This window comes from Tubulanus polymorphus, chromosome 2, assembly GCF_964204645.1.
Source record: "Tubulanus polymorphus chromosome 2, tnTubPoly1.2, whole genome shotgun sequence".
In the NCBI taxonomy this organism is placed as follows: domain Eukaryota; kingdom Metazoa; phylum Nemertea; class Palaeonemertea; order Tubulaniformes; family Tubulanidae; genus Tubulanus; species Tubulanus polymorphus.
Genome location: NC_134026.1, coordinates 5,157,761 through 5,169,034, shown reverse-complemented (window position 1 = coordinate 5,169,034; position 11,274 = coordinate 5,157,761). Strand labels below are relative to the sequence as shown.

Here is an 11,274-nt window from a genome sequence, read left to right as displayed (position 1 = left end):
CTGCCACAAGCGGAATTACTCGTCCTTTTGTTGATTCTGTCAATTTACAGCCACTGACTCCTGCGTTACCCCTGCGCCCGGTCACGGCCCTTGGGCTCACTCATCCCATTCTATATACGGCCGGTTTGAACCGACCATGTTGCCCTACCCCAACACAGATCTGGGGACATCATTCCGATGGGTTACATAATGTACCTTCTAGGCAGGTGATCGTACCAACTACGTCAGGGTCGTGGATTCGTCAAAGCATCAAGCATCCCGAATCAGCAGTCTTGGATCCGGATGTCACTACGTGGGTTGGACGAGCTCCAGTGGATCGTCGCTCAGCAGATGGTGGTCGAAATATCAGACCATCATCTGTTCAGAGTCAATTCAAAACTATACATTTTGAAAATTCCTCTACTAAAAAACAGGATGAGAGTTTTCTTGAGGATGACCACGTAGTGCTGGATAACCAAGTTGACGCGGATTACGATTACAATTGGCCGGAATACGATCGTTACAGTATCGTTTACGAAAACCACGAACCGCTTGCTGAATGGGCCATTTCGGAAACAACCGCGGATAATCAGCATTTGATGGATTTGCAGAATATTAGAGAAGATTTGTTTCGAACGGAAAAGGTTCCACGCGCGGGTCTTGGTTCCATCCACTCTCGTCATTTACGGTGTAATGAAATGTTTAACTAAACGCGTATATCCGGCACCGCGAATTCGTCAGAACAGAGAACCGATTTATTTTTGGTGTTTGTGCAAGTAACTTTTACGATAGCAAGTATGAGATAACATTGTGATGAGGAAAGAAAGCAGCAACGAGGAAAAAACACTTGCAGTTCATGACACATTATATCAACTAGGTTTATCACGTGAATTTTATCAAGCGTATATGTATTCTTAGTCTTTCGTACAATTTACAGATGAATGTGCATCTTTATGTTAAAAATATTGCAAAACACTTAAAACATTTTTTTGATTATTTGTTTGGGATTATGCCGTGGTCGGATGGTCGAGTTCTATTTGGGTTTTTCCAGTGGATGCGAAAAAATGCTCGCCAACAATTACAAATTCGGACTCCATGACAACCAGTATCGCTATCCTCAAATAGTTTCAGTTGCAATCGAAACCGATACCAATACCAATTCTCCAAAAAGTAAGTATAAAGATGCTCAATTATTCACTTGACAATCAGTTCTTTTCGAAATTTCTTACGTGAAATCATAAGATAACTTTATGCAATCGAAGAAAAAGTCTATTCAAATGATGGGTAAGCGAAGTTCAATAGATATCATAGTACTGATATTCTAACTTACAACCTTTATATAATTTAATTTAAAAAAGCAATTATTTAGTCTTACTAAACAATAATTCGGATATCAAGATGATAATGATATATTTGTTTCTTTTTCAATAGATCTCCAGGTAATTCTAGTAATATCTTGTATAATGGCTGGTATAGAGGTGAAAGCCAAACCAGTTTCTCCAGGGGATATTCCGGTGTATGGTCCATGCAACGCAACTCTCCAAAAGTACAATCCTACTCTATCAACGACCGCTCGCCAAACGAACTGGCGCCTGATACATCAATATCTTGAAGTGATAATTCCAGAGTTCAATGAACTGAAGGACAAATTTGTAAGTGTGATTTGAGATTCAGATTAAGTTTAAAGTAACGCAAAATAACGTAATTTTTTGATTTTGTTTTGGTTTATCAACAGGGATTGGCAAGGATATGTAACAGAGACATAATTCATCAATATTCTCGTATACCGATCGTGGAGTCACCAAATATGAGCGTGCTGGCCACGGACTGTCAAACGAATATCATCCTGAAGTCTTACCGTCATATCAGCATACTTTACAAGTTCATCTCAGACGTTTTGATACCTGGCGACGAAAATATAGTCGGGGGCATGGCAGTTTCATCTGCGAACGTTTGTCCGAAGCCGATCAGTTTTAGAGTAAAGTTGACCGATTTACTGAAGCGAATTAAGATGGATGTTTTGTGTTCGTTTGAACAAGAACTTCGGTATTTAGACATTCGACCGATCTACATAGCTCCAAAACAATTCACCTCTGCCGGACTAAACGATGTGGCCAAGAATAATGTTCGTAATTTCCAACTGTTGAATGATTTTGTAGAATTTTTAAAAAATCTCTCAATGCTGATAGTTAACTTAAAATAGTATTGGAGTTTGGTTTCTTATTCGTAAAATGTCAACTATTTATACAAGCAAAATCCTCAGTTTTTTTAAAATAAATTGATTTGTTAGAGATCTCCGAGTATATAGTCCATTGAATTTTCGAGCAATCATAAAGTTTTGGTTCGAATCTGGGTTTCTTTTGGCGGATAAATGCTAAGTCAGAATTATAATAATAATGCACTGTCTCCAAGTTGAGTACTGATTTTATAGATACCGATGTCCTGACAGTCAGATGCATAGAATCAGAGGAGGAGAAATACTGAAGTTGTAACACCAATAACAACGAAAGACGGCACAGGTATAACAATGGATTCAAGCATAAATATATTATTCATTTAACACAAACATTATCAATATCAATAAGCGAACAATTCTCAGAGAATTAATTATTTCCTCAGTCATTTCCAGCACAATTACTATCACACTAAAGTCTTTAAATCATTTAGAGGATGAGTCGATGATTAACCATTGTACCAGTCCAAAAACAACAAAGTGAATGATAGCACTACGAGAAAGAACAAAATCCAAACTCGGAAGCTGGCGTTGTTTTTCATAGCCTGAAACGAGAAAAATAAAAACCTAATCTATGAAACCAGCCCGAGCAGATACAGAATCTCTCAACTTTAAAGCCACATATTGGTTGGTTGTTAATACCTCACGGATTTCTTCATTTCCTTCTTTGATGTTTTCTGTAGTTCCGACAGCAGTGTCAGCAATTCGATTGATATCGCCTTCTTGTTCCAAAACCTTGTCCGCGAATATTTCTTGCAAACGCGATATTTCCACTACTTTTCCTTCGATTTGTCTGGAAAAGCAGAACGGATATTTAGGCACGAAGAAAATCTAGGAATATAGTGAAGATGCATTCATATCTAAAAGACTATACCTGACTTCATCAACTATGCTGTTCATTTCATGATAAACTTGCTGATTCTCCTGTTCAAACTGAAAATCATGCATAAATGAATCATTAAATTACACATCTATACATTGTCTTAAGAACTTCATCAGGGTGGCCATTTACGAATCTCCTGAGTTTCCCCTGAATATTTCCATGTGATTACTCAAAATTCCCTGAGTGAATCAGAGAAGTTTCTACGTCTAAAATGTAACAATTCATTAATTTTTCATTGATTCACGTACTGATAAAGAAACACGTGGTCATCAGCATTATCTGAATTTCCAGGTTTTTGCTTAAATCTATCAAATTCCTTTTGAGTTTTCCCTGATTTCTCTGAGTTTTCCAGGTCAGTGACCACCCTGTTTATAAATACACAGTACAGCCCCAGTTTTATGGAAAGGTTCTACATTTCAATCCAAGGGTCAGCGACAATTTCCTCAGATTCTTCCCTCCTGACTCTGAACTATTACTACAGTAGACTCCATTAACCTCCAGCCTCTGACTATCACATACTTGGGACAATAGATTATAAATCTTCTTACCACAATTCATACTGACCCATCCCAGCTCTGATGGAACCCCTGAATAACGTACTGCTAAGAATTTATTGGTCTGTCAGGTTCGAGATTCGAGGTAAACCAAGTCTACTGGAACTACCTTTCAACTAAGGGCATCATAAACCTACCGCATTGATTTCTTCAGGTGATAACTCATCTTCCTCTTCTCCAAATGTTGTCGGAATAAACTTAGGCGCTGAAAAGAGAAATCAACACGAATCCTCCACAATCATTGAATTCGGAAATTCTAAAAACAATTACACGATTCTATACCTGGAGGTCTTTCTTTAACCGGCGGAGTGATTATAGATGGAGATGCAGTTTTGATCGGATCAACGTTTTTGAGACTAGAATTCGTTGTATCTGAATCGACCGATGTAGATGAATCAGACGGCTCAACTGACCGACTGTGACGTACTTTCTTCTCAACTGGCTCCAATCGAGATCTGAAAGTGTTTATCATTTCAACTTAAAAACGTGATTAGGCAAACGTTATAAGCTGCAGGGGCTAGTTGCACAGTCATGGCTAAAGTCTAAAAGTGGTCTTAAATCTTAAGGCTGGTCTTAAAAAACTTTGGGTACTAGATCAAGAAAATGAGATTTAATTTTTCAAAACTCTCTGAGGGGTCCCCCTAACTCCCCTCTACATTGCTTTTAGCTTTCAGTACTCGCAGTTTGGTGTCTGATTGACTAGCAGAGCAACCCCCCTTGAAAATCCTGGATCTGCCCCTCAGTGGAGGAGCATCTTCAGTCTTACATTCTCTTCTTATCAACAGCGCGCTTCACACGTATCGCTCTCTGTTCGCTGTATATTTTACAGATGCCTGAAAAAAAGAAATGCAGTAGATTTTAGTGAATGCTACAGTTCATCTGGATGAAAAATTCTTTCATACGTGACACAGAATTTTCTCATCAAAACAACTGTACAATATTGACTATGAAACAATCTCTTACCTTTCAAATATGTTTGAATAAGATCAAACATGGCTTCTCTGTGTTCTTTCATTTGTGACGAGATTTTGTTGTTAAATGCTGAAAATACAGAATTAGAGAAATTGCATCGAAGTAAAAATTAAGAAGCTCCACAACTTGAACCCTTGAACTCTTTACCTTCCATTCGCAAGATTCGAATCGTCTCCTGGCATGTTTGTATGAAGGTTTGAGCATCCAAGTCAATGCGATCCCGTTCATCATCGGTCATATGGTTCGATTCATTTGTCAAATGACTTAAAGGAAAATAATTGACTGTATCTGTCACAGTTGAACCAAGGGATACAGTATTTATGGATCATGCACTAATAGTTTCAACACCATAGAAGGTTAATCTAGTAAGCTTATCTAAACTGTAGTTCAACTGGCAAGATTATCTGGTATTCAGAAACACCAATAGGTATGTAACTACTTGAACTTACTTTCCAGCATTAACATAATTTTTTCGATGTTCCATCAAAAAATCTCGTAGTTTGCTGATATTTCCAACCTGAAATATACAGGTGGGTAATCGGTTTTACTATAGGGACCCATTTTCTAACCCTAATTGAATAAATCAGATTTTTCAGTTTTGGCAATATAGTGTTCACTAGAGTGATGCCAAAATGGCAAGATATCCACTCCCTATGAAACTGCTACACAAAATGTTTGAATAAAGTTGATTGTTATTTGAGTTAAACTCACCAGATCTTTGGCTTTCTGAGAGAATTCAGATTTTTGTCTACTTGTCGGAAATATATGATGTTGTTGGTGGTTTTTCTCCGCATCTTTCTGTTTGTTTTGAGCTTTCTGACGTGATCGGACAGCCTTTACAGTGGCTTTAAACAAGTTCGTTATATCTGCCATAGTGGTGATTTGGCAATACACAGATGGCGCTGCAAACCCGGAAATAGAATATGGAACAAATCTCGGGATTAATGCTAAATTTCGCCCTTGTTTTGAATATTCTTCGACTGATTTCCTCCTTGGATGACGCTTCCTATTGCGATTCGTCGCAAGAATGTTTTGACGAGTCGACAGGGATCGTTTACGATCCTAAATCGGCGCTAGTTCTGTGTAAATTTCTGTAAGTGTAATTTACTTCCGGGTTCTGGTCACTCACTTGCCAGGGCTCAGTTTCTCAAAATTATTAACTCCTAAATCAATTAAAGATAGACTAGCAGTAATACAGGGATTTCATTGGGCTCAGTAGCCCTTTAGCCGCTGAATTTATGAGGTGATTGAATTGATTTAAGAGTTAAACTTTCTCTTGAATCCTTGAAACACTCAGCCCAGGGCCTGAATTCACTTTTAAGCCTACCTTTTGTTAGTTCTAATTGTTGAAAAATGTGAAATAGCCAACAAAAAACAAAAATGGTATTTGAGTTTTTTGCCTATGTAGCCAGTTCTATGGCCAGTTCTGAATTAGTATTTTACTTTTCAGGCCGAAAGAATTTATACGTTGCGAGCCTCCTGTTGATATGTCTGGAAATCAAACAGCCAAAGAAGAACTTGGTCATGGATGTACAAAAGTATGAAGTCGATTCTTATTCAGTAAACTTAGAATTTAGAACAGTAGTCTGAATACCAGACAGGTACAGGTTACTCTTCAACTGTAGGGGAACAGTTGTTTAGGAACAATGGACCGGTACTAACATTTGTTTCTACCAATTGTTCCCTACACCTGTACATTGTCTTGAATTCAGATCGACAAAAACCCTTTCAGAGATTTAAGCTCATAAACAAGCATCTTTTTTTTGTAGTGGGGTGGTGAAAGATGGGAAGACGTGCAGAGAACCTCAGTAGAATGTACTGCTTTACCCGGAATTGAATGTTATGGAAACCGAACCTTTTTCAGGGATGGATTTCCTTGCATCAAGTAAGCATTAGTCGGAATTGTAAAATCCATTGCAGGCTACATGTTTTCAAGAATGTTTTCTTATCGTAATACAGGTACAGTGGTCATTATTTCGTCACAACACTCATCTACTCAGTGTTACTGGGATTTCTTGGAATGGACAGGTTTTGCTTAGGACACACAGGTAAAACTTGAACTGATTGTATTTGTGTGAATAAGAAAAAAACCAGTCTCTGAGCATAGCTGAGCTAAGCTTAGTTTTATATATTTTGTCCAATTTCAGGCACTGCTGTTGGAAAGTTATTGACTCTAGGAGGAGTTGGTATTTGGTGGATAGTCGATGTGATACTGTTGGTTACTGGTGGACTTTTGCCAGCTGATGGCAGTAACTGGGTGCCATATTACTGAAATCAAGCAGTTCAACAATTTTGAGTTACGATGGCGTTTATTTCGTCGATTTTTTAACTCAGAATTGTGGAACCAGGAGAATTGTGCTACTTGTGGTGCTACGAGTACAGAGAATGGAAACTAAGATTCTGGTTTCTGAATGGCCGGACACATGCACAAGCTTGACTGTTGGTATTCTGTTGATTTTTTAAGCATTTAGGGGAAACATTGCGGATGGGAGGGTTTGTGATAGTGGCATGTGATGATTTGTGCGAGAATGCTTCACCAATAACGTCGAACTCAAATGTAGAATGTGCATTCTTCATGTTTTTATATGTTGTATTATATAATGTGTTTCATGTAATTTAATTTTTTACACTAAAAATGTTTTGTATTTTGAAAAATTTTCGTTTGTCGGAATTTTCTGTAGAAAAGCTTTTGGATAAAGTGTGATGATTTTCCTTCTGCCCGTGTTGCAACGGTGGGATGCTGCATTGGTGCTAATTCCTGTAGGTGCCAGGAAGTTGAAAAGGAATCAAGGGGTTAATTAATCAGGGCAACTGACAAATCCTTGTTCACCCATTTTTTTCGAGGATTTCTTTATACATACTGGAGTGGAGTTAAATTAGTCATAATTATGAACACTACCTCGATATAAAAATTAAAACCAAAACATTACATTTAAACTTTACTGGATAAACACAACTTTATTTATTTAATTCTATATTATAATATTTCGTTTTCAAAACAAACGGCCACAGAAGTATCCACTGGCAGGGAGTCTGTTCAATTATTAACATTTCTCAATAAAATCTTCACACTGTACATGAACAGATGTATTCATAATAAATCTACAAGCAATTTCGCTCATAGAATAAACACAGTCAACTGTAGCTTCGAAAATTCTCGCATCACAGAATTTTCATGGCTTTCGCTTTGCCATGCAAACCGGATAGGGACATCCGGTCGTTTTTAAGGCAACCAATCACTGTGTGAAAAACATACGTATTACACGGTTATTCAGCATCTAATATGCATAGTCAACATGAACACCAGAATAAAAATAGATCTTTCATCTTATTACATAATATTAAATATACATACATATATAAGCGGGAAGGCAGTGTTTATTGTAATATTGTTTTCTATTCATAGGAAAGAATATTTATGCAGGCACCACAAATGGATATACAATTTTCACATAACAATACATACATAATATGCTGGTATTGGTACTTTGCTTATAAAATGTAAAATGTCACGAAATATTGACAACTCAATTTTGCAATGCACCAATAGTTAACACTTGAGTGCATTGGCAAAGTAACCTTAATTTGAAGATCCACTTTCACAAAGCTAATTGATATAAGTGAGAACGTATTTCTTATCAATTCAGATCTTCAAGTCTTCATTAGACCAAAAGATGGTACTGTAGGGTCATGAGATTCTGCGATGAAGCCAAGTCTGGATTATCCGATAACTTAATCTATATTCTTATTTGATAAATCCAAATATCTAAGTAAGTCACATGGTGGTGTAAATCTTTTGGTCCTCAAATTATTCAGGAATGTACAGAAAATGTAAACAAGACTGTCCCGAGTTCACCGACCAATTGAGAACCTATCCTATATACACATTCATGAAAAATACATCATCATATAAATGTATTTCTGTTCCCAGTTCCACAGTTGTGGGTTTAAAAGTTTGACTCTGAGTTAAAATAAGTTGATTTGAATTGTTTAAAATGGTAAATCCAGAGTCAAATCTCTACCCAGATCTGTGGACTGCTTCTTGATGCTTATCAAGGAAATTGTGATAGATCTATTCTTTTTTATACCCTTTAAGGTCTAACAATAAGCAGCACCACATTATTGAGCACCCAGCGGAAGTTTGGGTGGATACGAACATTCTGTTCTGAATATAACATTCAAAAGCATATATGACTCCCATTTTCTATGCAATCAAAAAACATATTGGTATAAAATACAAAATGATTTTGTGACCTTTCTAAAAGTTTCATTTTTTAGAGGATTCTTCATGATATCATAGTGTACTGGCATATACACTATATAGGCAAATATATGTAGATACACATCCCAAACAAACATAGCCTTTATAAAATATCATATTCATCTTTAAAATGTTGAGAGCAGCAAGAGAGATCAGATTTTCTCAGTCATTATTTGATTTTCAGCAAATTAGAAATAATCTATGTGATGAAAATGTCTAAAATAAATTCAAAATCGCTTATGTATATTGAAAATATCAACTGAGACCAGGAGTTAGAACAAAATTTCTAGAATAAAATCTTGATCTTTGTTTAAAAAATAATTAAACCAAATGGCAACGACGAAGATCTAAATGACTTAAAATAATGCAACTAATACAAAAAAGATTTGAATTTTTGCTAAGAATAATAACAATGTAAAACTACTTCACTACTCTCCCAATAACCAAAATGGTGCACATTTGATGTAAAACTGAAAAATTCAACAAAAAACTTAATAAAAGCAAACTTTCTAACATCTAAATGTAATTGCTATGATTTGTAGATTGCAGCCAGGATTCGAACCGGGGACCACAGAGTCGTTGATCTGCTGCTCTACCACTGAGCTACTGAAACCTACATTCTTAACAACCACTTTTTCATTGTTTGATGAAAATATCGACTGAATCGAACAAACTAATGGGTCAAGGGACACCATGCCTACTTGGTGAAATGCTTGACAATCTGACATCTACAAATGAGGAATGATGAGACTAAGATGGCCGCCGATTTGAGAAAATTGATCAAAAAGTCAATCTGATATGTTAAAGATCCCTTCCCAAAGTATATACATCACAAATTTCAATGAAAAATAGCAAATCATTAGTAAGCTACAACAGGTTTTGAATTACAGGCCAAAAATGACCTTTTTGGACACAAAATCAGGACGGCCATTTGTCTCCAATCAACTCAATTTTTCTTAAGATAATGAGCTCTGGGGGATACATATACACATGTGAAACATCAAGATAATTTAGTGAAGAGTCTGTAAAATTTCCCTTGAAAACTTAAAGAATGTGTTAAAAGTGCTGATTTCGGTAAACAACAATGGTGGTCAGTCAGTCATCCTGATTCTGACCGGGCTAATATTGGGTTGCAGATGTGTCTAATATCGATAGAAATATCTTCAAAACTTCCCAAATAACTGGATTCCATCTATGGATGAACAGCGGGATGAAATTGAATGCAATAGCCCGCTCGGACGAATGTCCCATGTGGGCTAAAAATAAACTATAAAATTGCAGCGGAAAGAATTTGCGGTGACCCTTTGGCACACTGCAAAACATTAAGTGTGTGATGTGTAAACATTTTCAGTGTAAAATTTAAGATAACAAATGTACCTCATTTAAACTTCAAATAAAGATACTTAAAGATCTATCAATGGTTGATAAAACTAAGATTGCACAATTCAAATCAGATGGACTTTCAAAGTATATTTTCATGGGTATAAAATGAAAAATTAAACAAACAAATGAAATGCTCCTTGAATATATCATTTGCTATATAAATATTCGGGTTAACTAATAAATGTGTGTTTTGTAGTATAAAATGTAATGGCTTAAAAATGACAAAAAAAAATCCCTTCAAAGATCTAAAGAAATTGCAGATCTCATCTATAAGAATCTTTAACTCTTCCTTTGGCTCTTAGCCAAATATCCAATGAATTCGATATCTTTCTTTGAATACCTAAGACATTGCATTTTTTCTGCCTAAAACTGTACACCTATTTCTATTTTTACCTACCGGTAGTCAGGATGATTCAGTCATGTGTTCCACTGACTCTACTGTCTATGATGTCATTATAAAGCTTTTAAATCATCTACCATATCTGTGTAATACTGAATAATACATATTTGGCTATGATTTTGGCAACCTTATCTCAGTGACGCAACGTTCACTATCATGAACTCAAAAGAATGAAATGTACAGTTCATTTTAAGAGATCGATTGCGAATTATTGAATTTCTCTCCGTTCCGATTAAGCCAGGTTTTTTCTATAGTTGGTATAGCATATTGGAATAGTTTGTATTGCCGATTCGAGGAAGCATTTAAATTCTAAACCGGAGAAGTGGCCAGCATCTCTGCGGACAAGGCATGCCAACGGTCATATCTACGATCCGGGTTCTTCAGACAATCGAACCAATGTTTCAAACGGTCTCCTTTAGCTTGCACGCCTAGCTGTAAACCACCTGAAATCAAAGCAAAATATCTTGTGCAACCAGTCGACGAGAAAAGCATCTGATTTTGACTTTGAATACTGGTAATGTTTGATGGCAAATTTATTCTAATGACTCGATTCTTCCAGCATGTGAAATCATTACTAGTGTTGTAAGTGAACTTTTTGATTCGAAAGGT

General features: G+C 36.3%; 3 protein-coding genes across 3 annotated transcripts in view; 1 reads left to right on the top strand and 2 right to left on the bottom strand.

Annotated features, from left to right (window-relative positions):
* Nucleotides 1–2,514: 2,514 nt before the first annotated feature.
* On the bottom strand, nucleotides 2,515–5,557 carry LOC141898381 (syntaxin-18-like). The gene is made up of 10 exons (XM_074784238.1): nucleotides 5,333–5,557; nucleotides 5,071–5,138; nucleotides 4,769–4,884; nucleotides 4,613–4,690; nucleotides 4,416–4,482; nucleotides 3,932–4,104; nucleotides 3,787–3,854; nucleotides 3,087–3,145; nucleotides 2,855–3,005; nucleotides 2,515–2,757 (listed from the first exon to the last, which is right to left on the bottom strand). The coding sequence occupies exons 1-10, from the start codon at nucleotides 5,492–5,494 to the stop codon at nucleotides 2,662–2,664; spliced, it is 1,038 nt and encodes a 345-aa protein (XP_074640339.1). The 5' UTR covers nucleotides 5,495–5,557; the 3' UTR covers nucleotides 2,515–2,661.
* LOC141898382 (TM2 domain-containing protein 2-like) lies at nucleotides 5,528–7,207 on the top strand. The gene is made up of 5 exons (XM_074784239.1): nucleotides 5,528–5,714; nucleotides 6,072–6,159; nucleotides 6,391–6,506; nucleotides 6,581–6,669; nucleotides 6,769–7,207. Exons 1-5 carry the CDS (start codon nucleotides 5,545–5,547, stop codon nucleotides 6,891–6,893), a joined length of 588 nt encoding a protein of 195 aa, XP_074640340.1. The 5' UTR covers nucleotides 5,528–5,544; the 3' UTR covers nucleotides 6,894–7,207.
* Nucleotides 7,208–7,569: 362 nt separating this feature from the next.
* The window catches only part of LOC141898443 (rabphilin-3A-like), a 44,613-nt gene continuing 40,908 nt past the window's right edge, over nucleotides 7,570–11,274 (bottom strand). The window contains exon 17 of the mRNA XM_074784324.1: nucleotides 7,570–11,108. Within this exon, the coding sequence (XP_074640425.1) occupies nucleotides 10,975–11,108 (134 nt within the window). The 3' untranslated portion in view covers nucleotides 7,570–10,974. The remainder of the gene's footprint in view (nucleotides 11,109–11,274) is intronic.